The sequence below is a fragment of the Astyanax mexicanus genome, chromosome 1 (genome assembly GCF_023375975.1).
Source record: "Astyanax mexicanus isolate ESR-SI-001 chromosome 1, AstMex3_surface, whole genome shotgun sequence".
In the NCBI taxonomy this organism is placed as follows: domain Eukaryota; kingdom Metazoa; phylum Chordata; class Actinopteri; order Characiformes; family Acestrorhamphidae; genus Astyanax; species Astyanax mexicanus.
Window position 1 is genome coordinate 104,929,635 of NC_064408.1, and position 17,992 is coordinate 104,947,626.

General features: G+C 36.6%; 1 protein-coding gene and 1 long non-coding RNA gene across 2 annotated transcripts in view; one reads left to right on the top strand and one right to left on the bottom strand.

The window, feature by feature from the left end:
• Positions 1 to 13,486, top strand: part of LOC125780989 (uncharacterized) — a 21,478-nt gene extending 7,992 nt beyond the window's left edge. Inside the window, exons 4-5 of the long non-coding RNA XR_007424034.1 lie at positions 1,184 to 1,297; positions 12,418 to 13,486. This is a non-coding gene — a long non-coding RNA (uncharacterized LOC125780989). The remainder of the gene's footprint in view (positions 1 to 1,183; positions 1,298 to 12,417) is intronic.
• gli3 (GLI family zinc finger 3) overlaps positions 1 to 17,992 on the bottom strand; it is a 174,694-nt gene that overhangs the window by 4,791 nt on the left and 151,911 nt on the right. The window contains exons 11-14 of the mRNA XM_022662267.2: positions 5,194 to 5,343; positions 4,909 to 5,073; positions 2,407 to 2,700; positions 39 to 435 (exon numbers count right to left, since the gene is read on the bottom strand). Coding sequence (XP_022517988.2) covers positions 39 to 435; positions 2,407 to 2,700; positions 4,909 to 5,073; positions 5,194 to 5,343 — 1,006 coding nt within the window. The remainder of the gene's footprint in view (positions 1 to 38; positions 436 to 2,406; positions 2,701 to 4,908; positions 5,074 to 5,193; positions 5,344 to 17,992) is intronic.

Below are 17,992 nucleotides of genomic sequence, written 5' to 3' on the forward strand. Positions count from 1 at the left end.
AATGCAACTACTCAGTGTATACTAAAACAAAGCCTTACCTTTCCCTGTGAGGGCAGGCAGGGCCTGGCCTTTAGGGGGCAGTGTGGGGGACAGATGTCCCAGCCTAGGAATGCTTCCGTTCACCTGCCTAAGCCTCTCCATCTTAACCTGCTCCATCCAGCGCAGAGGGCGATTCAGGCTCCTGCGAGCCTGCAGGGCTACAGTAGCTGCTGTGGCTGTTGCAGTGGACACGGTGGAGTCCATAATGGGGGCATCCTCCTCTTCCTCTCCCTCTCTGTCATCCTCCTCTTCATCCTCCTGGTCCTCGACCACCACCGCCTCCCCCACCAGCCTGATGCTGCTTAAAGTAAGCTGGACTCCACGGCCGAGATGGGGGCCGGCGGGGGACTGGTCACTGCTGCATGAAGACTGACTGCCAGGGCTTGGCTGAGACGCCTGGGAGACAAGAGCATGAGAGATACAGACTTGCATGAATTAATGAAAAAAATTAACAATGAAAAAAATGAATTAAATGTTGACAAGCAGACGTAACAATGCAAAAGTTATAACACAAACTATATACTTTTGAGTTATGAAAAACATCAAATGTATATGAGAGAAAATGCACAGATGAAAAGTACTGTATCTGAAATCTTCAAATGGCACTTGGAATGGTAATTTTTTTATAGTGCAAGTGAAAATACTATTTACTGCATTTCATAATTTTGTTTGGTTTATTTGTCCTGTATGGTAACACTTTACAATAAGGGTACATTAATTAACAGTACTTACTACAGAAAGTATCAACTAATTATTAATTCACACTAGTTAAGACCTTACTAATCATTACAACATGTTTTAACTAACGTCTCAATTCAATTTTATTTGACATTCATATCATTACAATTTAATAATGTTTAAGAATGTATTAATTCGTGTTCATTAATAATTAGTTGATGCATTACTTAACCATTTAACAATGTTTATTACTGTTGTAAGTATTGTGATTTGTGAACCTTATTGTAGAGGGTTACCGAAATACTGAAGTATGGGAAAACTACAGAGGACTTAATCAAGCAGTAGCATTGAGATAATACAAATGTGCTTTTTTTTAAATAGAGGGGGTGGAGCTAATGTTGTTGATAATACAGAGAAATACAAACACTCTGGTTGAGCCCTAATTAAGTTATTTTCTTTTTTATAGTTCTAAAAGGAGTTGTCCTGCCCATTTCACCAGAGTTAAACAGTGCAGCTACTGGCATGCTGAGCTTGGAGTAGCAATGATAGAGATGCTGCTCTACCAATTACAGGATTACAGGTCAGTGAGGAATCACAATAACTTATGCTGTTATTTTAAGGTAAAAATGCTACATGATGGTGCTTTAAAATTATACACTGTTTATACACTGAACATCAGTTACTTTTGGTCTGACATGTAATATATTTCCTTCAAAATGCTGTTATGGCACAGCACAGCAAGGATGGGAAACACTGCAGCAGGCAAATGATTTAAACAACATCAAATGTTCATCAAAGTTCATCAAATCTCACCTGATCACCCACTGTCCTTAGAAAGAGAGGGAAGTAATGCGTGAAGCATTGGATGAAAGAGACATTCAGTTATTATAGAGGCCATGCAGAGCAAAGGTATAACAGATGTTAAATAGTTGTTATGAGAGTTATGAGGGTAAGCAGGAACGAGGGCAAGAAATACAGAAATAACACAAAGCTAAACATCTGGCTAAAGGATGAGTAGAGTGGTAAATGTAGGATAAACATTCTGACAGGGCTTCATAAAAGAGTATTAATTTGTGAAATACATAATGAATACATGTTATATTTATCAGGTAAACTGTTCATGTTAATACTAATCACATGTAGGTTAACCTTCCTGTTATGTTCAAATAAAAATGTAGAAACAGCAAATATTTTTCGAGGTAAAATTGGTCCGTGTTTAACTATTTAAAAGTAGTTAAAAACATTCCTTTTCTCCGTTAACATTATCTTTAGCTCAATTTATATAAATATTACTCATATTTAGTGTAGTGTAGTCTTTCTTTGTTTGATAATTAACAATTATATAAGAGACAATGCCTTTTTGGTCTAAATTGTATATTGTTGCTTTTTGAAGCATCTTTTGTCACTTCTGGGTCAAACTGACAATAACAGTATGTGTGTAATATAAACATACATACGTATTAACATACATAATAAAACATATTAAATTATCTATTTAACATTTACATGTTCATGCACTAATAAATAATCCAAACAAACAGGGTTTCATGCAGCACAAATGGTAAAACAAATATTTTGTATGTACTTTTATAATCATTGATTCAATTCAATCAATTTGATTCACAACATATTAGGAGGGTTTAAAAAAATGCAAACTCTAAAATTTTCCAGGCACAGAAAGGGGCTTACCATAGGCTTCTCTGTCTTGATTGACTTCACCTGCAGACATTCGTCCTGTTTTGAGGTAGCATGGTTATACTCCCTTTGGTCAGTAAACGCCCCTAAGGGCAGCTGCCCTGGCGAGCGGCCTTGTCCGTTAGAGCCGGGTTCCCTGGGCTGGGGTGGGGGTCGTGGGTACACATCCCCCCTCTGTTTCTTAGTGACGTGGGCTTCGGGACCATGGACGGTCTTTACGTGTTTCCGCAGAGAGCTGGGGTCGGTGTAACGTTTGGTACATCCAGGAATCTTGCACACATAAGGTTTCTGAGAAAGACAAATTCAGAGAGAAAATTATAATAAAGAAATGTTTTTGCAGAGTTTGAAAGGCAACCAGTCAAGCAGCACTGCAATCTGACGGTCAGACACTGAACTCCTTTAGCACAACATCCTTATCCTTAAATTTATTCATTGTTACATTACAACTAATGCAGTTCACATTATGCATATCTATATTTATGGCATTAGCAATCACAAAATTGTGGACACATGGTATGCGGCAGAAGGTATTCACTTCTATCGCTGTTTAAAACACAGTATAGTGAGCAATACAGCAAAATGACAGTGATTCTAAACCTTAGTGCCTCTGAGCTGTATGCAGAATAGCTGAATTGCACCTTCTTCTCAGTGACTGCTCTCTATATGCCTGCCTGAACCTGTTTAGGAATTAGTTCAGGAATCGGTTATGCATATGCACATACACTATATAGACAAAAGTAATGGGAGACCTACACATTACACTTACAGGAGCTCTTATACTCATTAATATATACTTGGTCTGTGATACTGTGAGACACTCATCTCAAGAGACAAGACGAGATATGATACTGGGTTCATGAGATGAGAACGAGAACAATATTTTAAAAATATATATATATATTTTTTATTTTAAATTGAAATATATGATTGAAAATATTTGATTGAACTCAGGAAAGCAAAATGTGGGTGATTTTTTATATTTTGTAAGTAATCATCTTATAATTGATGGTGATCAGTTTTTACTCTGATTATGAATTAGGTATGATTCATCTTTTGCAGTAAAATACAGAACAGTATGCCAGTACTGCAGCCGGTTTTATCATAAACTCAACAGCTTCTCTGTAGACCTTTGTAGAACTATTGTCACAATCCCTCCCCTGTGACCCTCCCAGGCAACCCTCCAAGGGTCCTTTACAGACCTGGCAACCTAAAAGAGAATCTCAATGCATTGCCTTCATGTGTGTTTGCCTTCATGTGTGTCTACAGTTTAAACCGAAAATGTTTCAGTGGGTACATGAGGCTTGGTGGACTACATGATTAACAGAACAATGAGTTAAAGTCACCACAAAACTGTAGCAGGTTAGCTCTGATGTTTTCCACCCAAAATGACCTGTGCATAGGTCTAGCGAGATACATTTAAGATTTGATGAGAAATATCATGTAGTTTTAATGTCATAATATCTCGTGGCACGAGAGCTTGTCACACCTCTAGTATATAATGTAGGTGTGGATCTCCTGCAGTTACTGTGTATTAGACTTAAATTGGAGTTATGGGTTAAATTATTAAGTTGGGGATTTCTGCACTATGCTCCTCAGTTTTCAGTGAGCTCTTGGGACCACCTGTTCTTTCACTGATGTTTATAAATGCATGCTGCATGGCTAGGCACTTGATTTCATTCATCAGTAGCAATAAGACTCAATGAAACACCTGAACTTAGTGCTGGGCGATTTCATGATTAATTTGATTAATTAAAATTACAGTTTTAATGCGATTTTCAAAATAGAGTAATAATGATTTTACATACATACATTTTATCTTTTTAATCTAAAATATCTGAAAACGCTACTCATTTCTGAAGTGTTTATTTGTCTTACCTTGTTTACCGGTGCCTCCCACAGACTAACACGAACATATTTTCTAAACATTTCGCTCCAAAGACTGAGCTCGTACCGAAAAAAGTTCCAGCACTGTTCCAGTACTTTCAACACTTGGTGGGATAAAGAATATTTATAGGATATATTTAGAAATAAATAATTTACCGTTTCTAAAAACTGCAGCATCGTAGCTCTCAGGTGAGGATCCGAGATTATAATTGTGGAAAACAATATTAATCTCTCCTTCAAAGTTTCTTCTGTGACTCGTTTAGTGCATAATTTCTCAATTATTAGTCACAAACCCGCATTCTGAAGTATAATTCAGTGTTTGTCAGTGTGTGAGTTTCTCCGCAGCTGTGTAGACTCGAGGTCAGTGTGTGATATGAACACATGGGCTTTTAAACAATGTTTTGAATTGGTAAATCAATTTTATTATATTGTTGAACCTAGTTTTGAACCATTTCTTTGTCATCTGTAGTGAAATTTTTAGTAGGGGGGAAAAATCTATTATAATTGAATATTTTTTTAGGCCAAAATTGCCCAGCACTACCTGAACTCCATGGTCAAGGGATGTGGGCCACTACTCCTTAGTCCTTAATTTAACTGCATGTATGTGTTTACCTCGTTTGAGTGTGTCCGGTTTTGATGTTTGGCCCGATCTGATGCATTGGAGAAAGCCTTGTTGCAGCCCTCGTGCTCACACACGTAGGGTTTCTCTCCTGTGTGAGAGCGCAAGTGTGTCTTCAGGTTCTCCAGTCTGGAATAAGCCTTGGAGCATCCCTCAAACTGCCAACACATCAACAACACACTTATACCTATAATTATGTATTTAAAAACTGTTGCACTATGAAATCAGTGTAATCCATCAATGCGTTTTGATCATCAATACAGAATGCAGTTTCTTACCGTGCATTTGTGAGGCTTCTCCCCCGTGTGCCTGCGCATGTGCACCACCAGCATGTACTGGGCCTTGAAAGGCTTCTGCTCTCGAGAGCACTCCTCCCAGCGGCACACAAACTCCTTCTTTTCTCCATGGATGTGGTCATTATTGATATGCTGTGTGAAAGAGGGGTCAAAGATCAAAGAATGGGTCAGTCACTGCAGTCATGCACTGAAATTAGTGATGTTTATGATATATAGCTGTCACACTTGTACATCCAATATGGAAACTTTAAAATTGTTTTAACTTTTCATGGAAAAAGAACAAGTATAATAAACAAACTATTACAAAAATGCAAAAAAGAATATTGATGACAGCAACAAATACAAAGTGAATAGTATACAAAGTGAACAAAGTGAATTTTTATTTTACTGACAATATATCATCCCAGAAATTATTGTGATAAACGATATTATTGTCTTTTTAAGACCATGTAAATGTCACTGACTTAATGATAATAGTATAGCCTAACAACAAATTTATACCATTTTAAAGACAAGAAAATATTTAATAAATCATAGTGTCCATTTATTATTTGATACGTCGATAATGTAATTATTGTGACTAGTTTTAAGTGGAATTTATGAATGTAACTCCTTGTATGGTTTGACAAAGGCTTGCCAAATTGATTATTCTGTCCATGTAATTCTAATGATTAGAATCACGTGCTGATGTCACATTTTTGAAAACATACTCATTTTGTATTTTACCTCATTACAACCCTAATTTGCCTTAGTTCAATCATTAGTGGATTGTGCTGCAGGACTGAAATGTAGGAATAGATTTATGTTAACAAATTATATGAAGTTGACATTAAGTATCTTGGGTTCATACTTTCTGCTATTAAATAATATATATATATATATATATATATATATATATATATATATATATATATATATATATATATATATATATATATATATATATATATATATATATACATTTAAATTAAAGGAAATAAAATATTATAACAGTAAGTAAACCATTCCAAAATAAATAATTAAAAAAAAAAAAAAAAGCTTTCTGTTTTGGGAAAGTCTCTACAGCAGATCTACTGGTGTAATGACACATTTACGCCACAAGAGAGCTTAGTGCACACAAAATTCTTTTACACGGCATTCAGGAGCAAAGAGCCAGCACGGATAAAACCGATCATTTCAGACTGAGAGAAGTACTGTGTGACTGTGTGGAGTTCAGGCTGAACAGAAGAGGTGAATGAGGCAGTAAGAAGAAAACTTTCGAGCTTGACTACAAAACCATCTGTGTCAACAAAGTCATGCCTGCTTGGCTTTAGCACATTATTTTCCCTTTTGTTCATTCTTTCATTTCTTTTTCCACTTTGACTCTTTTTTCCTCCTCGCATCTGTGTCAATTTTCCATTATCTTTCACTTCTTTCTCTCCTCCACTTCTTCTCTCTCTATCTCTCCCTCTCCCTGGCCAGGGTAAAACATGGTTTGTTGCGGTCCTGTGTCCAATTTAAACGGGATTTCAAATAAAACCCTGTCACCTCCTATCACTACAGGCCTCTGCCCGGCCATGACAAGCACTGACAGTTGTGCTGCTGTGGCAACTTTCAATCTGAGGCTTATAGAAGGGAGGGGGGAGGGTAAGAAGGCACGTGTGAATGTGTGTATGGATGTGTGTGTGGATGTGTGTGCAAGAAATCAAAAGTTCAGTCAAAGCATCTAATAAGTTAAGGCCTTTTCAGAAGAACTGGAGTCATTCTTGCTCTTGCGTATCAGGAACACTATTCATCCCTCACAGTTGTACACCCTCCCCCGTCACCTCTGACTTCAACAATCAGATATTGTACCCTCACTTTTTTTATTTTATATCTCTTTCTGCATTAAGCAAATTAAGCACTGAGCACTCACTGAACATCTGCTTGTGTCCTATTCCTTATCTCTCTCTCTCTCTCTCTCTCTCTCTCTCTCTCTCTCTCTCTCTCTCACACACACACACACACACATACGCACATGAGTTGTCTTGGTTTAAACAAGTTGTCTTGGTGTCGCAAGGAGGGGGACAGTAATGTGAATGTAATTCTATATTGTATTCATTTACATAGCTTTTATTGCTGTGCAGTCTACAAACATTTATTGTAATTATATATATATATATATATATATATATAAATGTTTATATTAACAAGTGTGCAAGACTACAATACATTAATATATAATATAAATTAGTACTTCATTTATTTATATTATTATATATTAATCATTATTATTTTCTTTTTTGTTACATAATGAAAAATATCTAAATCTGGTTTCAGTCTTGTCCACTCTTGGTCTTGACCTCGACTGATGACTCTTCACTACAGCACTAGAAGTGAACAACAGTAATTTTTGGGTCACAGTGATTCCTAAAGAGCAGATAGATTTCACAGTTTTTAAAGATGATATGTTAGAATGAGGCAAATTGTGCTAAAAGCCACTTTGAGATGGCTACACAGCTGTGTCAGAACATTCTGTGCTACCCCAACAAGACCTGCTGTTTAGGGGATATTCTGACCTGGTATTTGGTGGTCTGTACCTACCAAAAGTGGTATACTAAAAGAGCTACCGTAGCACAAAAAACTAATGGTGGTTATGTCTTTTTATGTCCATGCCTCCATGGGTCAGAGCTACTTTGGTGGCATGAGGAGGACCTACATAATACAGTGGCATGCATAAAAAAGTCACAGCTTGGAATTACCCCAGCTGTATAAGTTGTGAGGTGCTATCTTGTGAGGGAGACTGAAGTCTTTTATGAGTTTGAGTGAGGTCTAATAGTGAGAGTCAGATAAATATTGCACTCCAGCATTTAACATTTTTCAATCCATAGTGTAACTTTTCGTGGGAACAGAAGAGTCTAGCAGAAATTCATCCACATCCACATGCTTCAATAGGACATGATTTTTTTTTACCTGTGCCATAATTTTTGACATCTCAATGTATTAGGTAGGTTGTTTTAATGTTACAGCTGATCATTGTGTAAGTCTCATGTGTATTATATCTACAGCTCTGTAACAAATTAAGAGACAATTAAGAGACACTTCAGTTTCTGAATCAGTTTATCTGATTTTGCTATTTATAGGTATATGTTCGAGTAAAATTAAACGGTTGTTTTATTCTGTAAATTACGGACAAAATTTCTTTCAAATTCCAAATAAAAATATTGCCATTAAGAGCATTTATTTGCAGAAAATAAGAAATAGCTGAAATAACAAAGACCTCAGATAATGCAAATAAAACAAGTTCATATTATAAGAGTTCAGTTTTAAGAGCTCAGAAAGCAATATTTGTTGGAATAACCCTGGTTTTTAATCACAGTTTTCATTCATATTGGCATGTTCTTTATGCCACTCCTGGTGCACACATTCAAGCAGCTCAAAAAATCAAAGAAACTCATATTACATGAATATATTATCTAGGAATTTTTGCAAAAGTACATTTACATAATAGTACCATATGAGCATTGATCAGGTTTGTTAACCCTATTTATATCAGAATTTTCTACAAAATGAGGATTTTTTAGACCTAAAATGTACAAAAACAAACACTCATTCACACACACACACAGTGAACATTCATACAGAGAACTAACAGGGATGAGGTCAACATCTGGCATCCATGCAAGCACACCAGTGGACAGAGCTCAGAGTTCAATTCCTTTCCTAAAGCCATTCAAATCATGCAGACAGAAGCAATATCCTGATCAGAGACAACCTGGATTATATACTCCAGAAGGAGGGACACTGCCCAAAGGGAATGAAGGACAGAGAAAGAGAGAGAGAGAAAATAATGAAAAGGATATAGGAAGAGAGAGAAAGAGAGAGAGAGATAGTAAGAGTGAAAATCTGAATTGATTTCCCTCACATACAAAGTAGGTGAAGGGACAGGGAAGAGTGACAGTGAAAAGGCAAAAAGGAAAAAGAGAGAAAGAGAGAGAGAGAGAGATTCAGAATAAATACGAGTGAAAGGTGCTGGGAGAGACGGAGAGAGCTCATCCTCTATTCTTCTTCATGACATGAAGGCGGCCCGCGTCGCCAGCCTCTCTGTCACCTTCATACTGTCTGCCCAAACTTTCCTAGAGTTTGGGCAGCAGTGGAGAGAGTGTGTGTGAATGTGTGCGTGTGTGTGTGAATGTGTGTGTGTGTGTGTGTGTGTGTACTGCGTGTGTGAGTGATAGAGGGAGTGCACCTCCAGATCAATCAGTAGACACTGAGGTGGTGGACTGTCATTCAAACCATGGCCCCCTTTTTCACACAGTGGTTCTGACTAGGGCTTCTGTGGCCTCGCTTTAATCCCGTTGACCTTCACTGACTCCTGGATGTCATAGTTTTTTCCCATTCAGCACAAATACTGACAAATACTGGAATTTAATTAATGATTTCCTGTTATAGTTTAATTAATGATTTTCTTTTATAATACAAGTGGAGAAAATCTCTTGAAAGGATTTATTCTAAATATTTAAAAAAAAAATAAGTGATCACTTCAGTTTCTGAATCAGTTTCTCTGATTTTGCTATTTATAGGTATATGTTTGAGTAAAATTAACATTATTTTCTATTGTTTTATTCTTTATTTATTTCTCCCAAATGCCAAATAAAATATATCCATTTAGAAGATTTATTTGCAGAGCTTCAGAAATCAATATTTGGTAGAATAACCCTGGTTTTTAATCACAGTTTTCATGCATCTTGGCATGTTCTCCTCCACCAGTCTTACACACTGCTTTTAGATAAATTTATGCCACTCCTGGTGCAACAATTCAAGCAGTTCAGCTTGGTTTGATGGCTTGTGATCATCCACCTTCCTCTTGATTATATTCCAGAGGTTTTCAATTTGGTAAAATCAAAGAAACTCATCATTTTTAAGTGGCCTCATTTTTTTTCCAGAGCTGTATCTATCTATATAATATTATATTTGTTACATTTAAATGCTATACTCAAGCTCAAAATAATACCACCAAAAGAACAACATTTCAACAAATTTAGCTGAGAAAAACAAGCATTAAATTGTTATGTAGATTACATTATGTTTAAATGACACAGCAGAACTACCGTAATAGCTCTCAACATCCATGGGTTAACTTCACTGACCTCTACAAAGAGCATCAGACCTTAATTAACCCTCATTATGCTCAAATCAGGAAAAAAAAACTCGGAATCATGAACAGGAGCACATTTTTCACATTAGCACATCATTTCCTTTAATACAGAGTTTCTCTGTCTCTCACAGTAATGTCTCACAGAGCAGAGCTGCAAATGAAAATAATCTGAAATAACACAGAGAGGGAAAACTGGCATGTAGCCTTTTTACTGGAAAGATTGTGCTTAATGTCTGTCACAAGTGGGACAAGAGCCTTGAATTGAAAGTGTTTTTCCCAACAAAATCTCTGCAGATTTTTTTTTTCAAATTAATAATAAAAAAAAAAATCCTGCAAGGTAATTGGTTATAAAACGTATTATGCTGGAAACCTACTTTCATGTTCTTTAAAGATATTTGTAATAAAAGGAACGTTTGTATTTTTTGACATTGTTGGACCTTACAGTTGTTATTTACATTGTGTCAAAACTTTGTTATACACAACTGGTCAAAAGGTTTAGAACACCCTTTTTTTTGGTAGAGTCCAGAGAGCAGTGCTGAATGGCCCCGAAAAGCTGCTTTTTATTTTTATTTTTTTTATCTTAGCAATGACTTTATTACTGCACTTCCCCCGTCAGACCTCTAACTCTGAGCTAAAAAAGTTGCCATGAGAATCAGCCAGACCTGTTTCTTTACCAGTTTTCTCCAGTTTCCAACAGTCTTTTAAATGTGTAGGAAACAGTACTCACTGCTTTCTGGCTTCATATGTAATTTATTTAAACAAAGACTTATACTTTGAATAGTTACAGAGTTCTCTGTGTTTTTCTAGTTATTATGATGAAAGTGTGAATGTGCTGTGTATAAATGCTTCAGTAGAGAGTGCACAATCTGTTCCAATACTACTTTACTACAGACAAAGACATTTGTAAATTGACATAAAAAAAATTAAAGCTCAGTTTATTTCCATTGCTACTTACCAGATGTAAGCTGTTAACCAATTGTTTTTTTTTTGATAAAAATTCACCCCCGCTTTTTAAAACGATGTATTTTTTTACAATATATATATATATATTACAATACTAAAATAACTCATTTGTCTTTCTTAAAAGCCCTGGCAAAAAAAAATGTACACTGTATTCTGTACAATTTCCGGTTACTGACTGGACCTGTAGAGCTTAAATGGCAAAAATAAATGGAAAAAATTGAGGTGTTCTAAAACTTTTGACTGGTAATGTATGTTTAAAAAATAAACAGGTTTTGTAATTTAACCAGCTAATGCTAATGCTAAATCTATGTAGCTTGTAGCATGCAGCTGATTAAGGTCAACACACTGAGAGAGAGAGAGACAGAGAGAGAGAGAGAGAAACAGGACATTCTTCGTCCCGAATAAGGAAAATAAGACCACCAGAAAATGTAAATGTCACTGACATTAATAATAGGTTAGAAACAACATGTATTTATTCTGATGCTAATGCTACTACTGTTAAAGCAGCTTTATAATTAAATCTGTATTTTCTGCTTCTGAGAAGGTAGAACAATGTCACTAGATCTTTTTACTAATATTACATCAATATGTTATAAGACAAATGTGATATGAATATAGACTGCACAGCATTATGCAGTTTTTGTTCATATTTTTGTCCACTTCACCAGAGTTAAATAGTGCAGTTTTTGCAGGGCCAAGTCTGGAACAGTAAGGATAAAGGCACTACTTTCACTATTCCAAGTCAGTTGAAATGTATTATGCCATTGGACTGAAAATTGACAGAAGCTGAGAATATATATATATATATATATATATATATATATATATATATATATATATATATATATATATATATATATATATATATAGTTAGATATTAGTTACAGACTATTAGTTACAGAATTATTTTGATTTTCATGACTTTGTTACTTTGAGGATGATGCTAATGATAGTGATAATGTGCTCTAATACTCTCTACTCTCTACCTTATGATCTGAGCAAAAAAAAAATGTTATGATATGTTTGGATTCTGTGAAAGTTAGGAGTCACTATGGAAAAACTCTACTTTTGCTCTGGTACTTTCTCTCTACTCTACCTCCTCCCTCGTTTCTCCCTCTCTTTCTCAGCCCCTCATGCTGAGTGGGACTCCCTGTGGCATATGATCCGTCTGCAGCGGCAACCGCGTTCAATAACAGTGAAAAGAGAGAGAGAGAGAGAGAGAGAGAGAGACTCCAGCATGTCCCTGAACACCGCTACACTCGCTTGTACAAATGAGCTTGATGCTGTCGTCCGTGATGCATGACCTCACTACACTGATAGACGGATGAGCGAGTAGGAGAGGAACGAGAGCGAGGGAATTAAATGGGGAGTGACACTAATGCCCTAATGGTCAGATCTAATGGCCCTCGTTACTGAAAGGATGCGCTGGTGTAAAGAGATAGAGAGAGAGAGAGAGAGAGAGAGAGAGAGAGAGAGAGAGACTAACAGGTGCTGAGAGCAAAACCTGCACAGAAGAGAAGAGCATTCATCTTCAGTCTGACAGAGAAAACCCAACAACAAGAGAACAACAGCAACTGGGACTCACACACTGGAAACACACACACTCCAGTTCAGTAGAAACAAAAAGAATTGTTTGGGTGAAACAAACAGATACTGGACTTTTTGTGTTGTTTTACAGTCATTTTGATTTAATTTAAATGATTTGATAAACCAAGCACTGGAATCTCAAATTCCAACACTTTTAATTATAGCTGATTTCATTAGATATTTTGGTAACATGCAGAATTATAATATCTGAGCACAGACTCATACATACCTAAAAGTATAGATTCTGTACAGAGTAAGGGATCACAGAATGAAATCAGTGTAAAAATGGCAGAGTTAAATGTTATAATACCACTGAACTCACACTGAAAGATATTAGAATTACGTGTTTACAGCATTGTTACAACAATGTTATGGGTTCAAATTATATTTATTATTTATTTATTAGAGAAATGTACTAGAGTTACCAAAATAAATAAAAGTGACATATAAAAGTGATATATTGACGAATTTGATACATGTAAAATTGTACACTACAGTTAAAAGGTGGAGGTTTCTTCCATAATATAATGTAGGTCAAGTAGAAATCTGAAATAATACTGGAATAAAGTAATACTTAATGCACATCAAAAATTCTCCTAATAATACTTAAGTAAACCAAACCAAAAAAGGTTTTACATACTTTAAATGTGAATTATTACATTTTATAGTTTGCCATTTTTTTAAGTACATTTCTGTACTTATTATTATGATTTACTATTAAATTGCCACATCTAGATCAATGTTTCACTTTCAGATACTTACAGATCAATGTACCATTCAATAAACCAATCACTTAATTTTAACCTAAATGAGCAGAGCCAAAATGAAATTTAAATTGAATTTGATTTGAGCATTTTTTTGTTTCCCTGTTTTTTGTCTGTTTCTGTTGTTTGTTTGCTGTTATATTACACCTGTAGTGGGATCAAATCAGGACTTATTGCTTTTGATGTATTGCATTAACCTTATTTTATATCCTTAATTCCCTAATAAACCCTAGTTTTAACAGTTATGTTGTATTCAGGCTCATCAATTAAAATGTATTGTTTCATATGTTGCTATAATGATGTGTTGTTTGATAAAACCATTTTGAGATAAAGTGCAAAATTCACTTTACTGAATGCAAAAATACCTTCACTAAGCCAACACATTACAGCTCATCTCCCTCATACACATACACATACCCACACACACACATGCATGCATGCACAGAGCTAATCGAGCAGATTCATGAGCTTGCCTTCATTACTTAGTCATTTTGTAGAGTCTTTACTCACTCTTAAACCCATCTATATTGTCTCCTTATCAGTCTTTTTTTAACTGGGCTGTGGCCTGCCCCATTAAAATGCAGGCATGCATGAAAAGAGCCTGTTTACACGGCTATTTCCCAAAGCGCCGGGGACCCGCAACAGCGTTCAGCTTTATCAAAGTCCCACTAATAAATCATACACTCCTTTCTCACGTCAATCACTGGAGCGTTGCATATGTGTGTAAAGAGAGAAGAGGAGGGGTGAAAAAAGTAAAGTAAGATGGAATGAGAGAAAGAGAGAGAGAGAAGGGGTGGGGTGGAATTGGCATGTGTAATTCTGCTGTGCCTTTTCATCTCTGCATAAGATACTCCAGACTGATAAGGCGTCTAATCCTCGGGCTGATCAAAAAAAAATCTGCATTTTACCAATTAAAGGGTCTTTGCCAGCAGCCAGAGAGGGGTCTGCGTTCTCCCTCAGGTTTCCTTTATCTCCCCCAACACAGGGAGGAGCAGAGCGCAGCTTAGAGAGGCTATTCTTACCCTCAGCATACACACACAGAAGCACAGAAACAGACCACCTTACAGCGCCACCATCAGACACAGCCTGTGGAGGAAAGCCTGGTCTGTGGCACTGCAAGCTCCAAAACTCCTAAAGCAAGTGCATGTCAAAAGTTTAAATACACTTTGTTTTCACTTCTGAATTGGGAAATCTGAATTGCTGAAGTTGCTGTTAAATTCTGTAAATATAGAACAGATATGGTATGAGTCTATTCTGCAACTCTCAGTGTTTCTTTGTTGGTGTAAAAGCAGTTTTCTAAGGCTGTTGTCCATAAATTTTGGGATTCAGGGTCCTCTCTGCTGAGAATGGACAATTGCACTGTGCATGCAGAAGAATCATTTTAAACTGGGTGGGTGTGATGAGGTCTCCTTTCAGAGCGGATGAATCCGATTCCAGGTTATGTTCAGTCAGAGAGAGAGAGAGAGAGAGTGTGCTTAGTCAGAAACCCACTTCTACTACACACTTTATTTTTACTATGAGTGAATGAGCTACTGAGTTCTGAGCTTCCCCTTCTGAAGTCTCCATTGCTCCACCAGCCGCTCACGTTCATTAAAACTAAAAGTGAGTACATAAAGACGCGTGACGTGTTTTAAGAATAAATATATATATTAGGCTTAGCAGGGATGGTCATTCCAGCACACTGGTACAAAAAAAAAAAACACAATATTTTATCCCTTCTCCACTCAGAAATGCTTCTGCTTTCAGTTTAGAAACAAAATAATATGGACTACCACTTTAAATCAGAAACTTAACTTTACAGATTAGCGCTGATATCACAACAGATACATCAAAAAGCCATTCATGTGAGGACTTTTAGAAATGTTTTTAACCACTAATGAGAACGTAGTTTCAACAAACAGCACTTACGACTTTTTAACAATGTAGTGCTGGGTGGGCGGGAGTTATTCTCACAGTACAGTAGCATTACATTATTATATAAAAAACATACTTTTTAACCCAGTTACACAGAGACAATTGATCTGTACATGTATTTATTTGAGTTATATAAAGGGCATGTGTGAGTGTGTCTACAGATACTTAAAAAAATACAGTGTCCACACACAGAGATGGGGCTTTCCCAAAATTCATCCATTTGTTAGGTTTTTACACTGTAGTTATCATTTGCATATTTTTAAGACGATTGGGCCCAATTTAAAAATATATTGCTATATCTCTGTGCTGTTGTTCTAATTGTTTTGTATATGTATCCAATGTGATCTAGTAAAAAGTCATTTATATAGTACACTGTCATTGCAAAGTCCATTCTAAGCTAAAGGATGCTGCACTGACCTGTTGAATATATGTATATGGGGTCTCCTGCATTTAATGTGCATGTAGACGTCTTGTAGATGTCTGTCTGCAAAAACTGCTCTAGCCAGATGTCGCCAGTCATAATCATTATCACCCACTATGCTGTCCACTGCAGGTGGTAATGCCTTCTATAAAGTATTTCTTAATCTTTGTATATTTTTTATTTCAAATTTTGATCCAATTCTCTCCACAATTTACACGGCCAATTACCCAACCCACTCATTAGGACTCCCCTTATCACTAGTGATGCCCCAACACCAAGAGGGTGAAGACTAGCACATCCCTCCTCCGATACATGTGAATTCTGCAATTGAGCATTGCTAAGCAGCATCACAGTGCACTCGGAGGAAAGCGCAGTGACTCGGTTCTGATACATCGGCTCACAGATGCCGACAGACATCACCCTTTGGAGTGATGAGGGGAGAGAGCACCATCTACCCACCCAGAGAGAGCAAGGCCAATTGTGCTCTCTCAGGGCTCTGGTAGCTAATAGGATTGTTTCAGATGTTTTTAATAAGATCTACTCATTAAATGTTAAAAAATACAAGTTATCCTCCATATTTTTGAGACAGAGTTCCAGAGTTTCCAATAGTCAGAAAATCAGAGTTTCCACCTCATGCTGGTCTTTAGAAAGCCACCATGAGGGTCCAGAAACGTCCTGTAGAAGTTTGGCTAAGAGCTGGAGCTGGACCTCCTCGGCTCTCCTTCACTGGAGTACCTGCTATTTGCAAGCATCTACCTCCACCTCTCCAAAGCTCACCACACACCAGCAGTCTTTAAAGGGCTCTTATCTGTGTGAGTGCCCCTACAGAAAGAGGCCCTGGGGCACCTGTTCTGGAGTATAAGGGTCCGAGTGTTTGGGGGTAAAAGCAAAAAAAAAAAAAAAAAAAAAGTAAAAAGAAAGAAAGAAAGAGAGATTGAGAGTAAGCAGAAGGGGGGAAAAGGGGGGAAATAATGAATTAAATGAGGAAAAATTGACACCCGCTTGGTTTATGCTGACTGGGTTGGGCAGATAAGTGCGCTAAATTGCAGAGATGCGATGGTTATCTTATCGGCGGCACCGAGAGCGCTTAAGCGGCGTTGATAAAAGAGCGCGGCCGTGCGTCATGGTGAGAACGAGCGTTTCACACCCGCCGAACATGCACACATACACACATATACACGCACACATACACACACACACACCAGCGGCACTGTGATGGTGGCTTTTTCAGTAAAGCACCCGCTACCAGGGTGGTGCGCACTTTTCATCTAAAATTAGCCCAAGTGTAGAAAAAAAGCAGAAAAAAAACAACTCACAAACAAAATCATGTAATTAGCATATTTTACATTTTTGTGAATAACCTCACAATGAGAGCTGGCAGCATATCAAAGTTCAAGCAATAAACAAAATTACTCTGTAGTTTCACAAATGCGAAATAAAAGGAGCCTAATGTTTTAATTGCTTAGAGCTGGAGGTCACCGGGGCTAATTCGTTAGAGCTGTAAAAAAAAGGGACCGCTAGGGTGGGGCAGGTTGATAATGCACAAATATCAATTTTCTTTTTAGAATCAATAAAGTCACATGTGTATTCATAACCTAAGCAAAACATACATACTATGTTTTCAGTAAGCTTTTTATGATGGATTCAAAAGTGGTCTTTATAAGGCTTCATAGACCTCAATGACAGTTGACCTAAAGAAGTGTCCCTATAACATTAATATAATATTACACTTTAATAATCAGGCAATAACATTGTAACTATGAGGGATATTACAGATAGATTACAGCAGCAGTGATATGGCATGGATATTAATGTGTAACTGCAATTACATTGTTATTACAGACAGTTTATATGAAGTGGGATTATAAAACTTACAAAAAGGCATTTTCTGTTTAACCTTAGTTGTGATAAAGACTGCTTTAGTCTTCTTACATGTTTATTGTCAATATCAGGCAATTTCTGTGAATTTTGTGAAAAATGTGAATCTGATATGTGTACTTAAGAATGAACAAATCA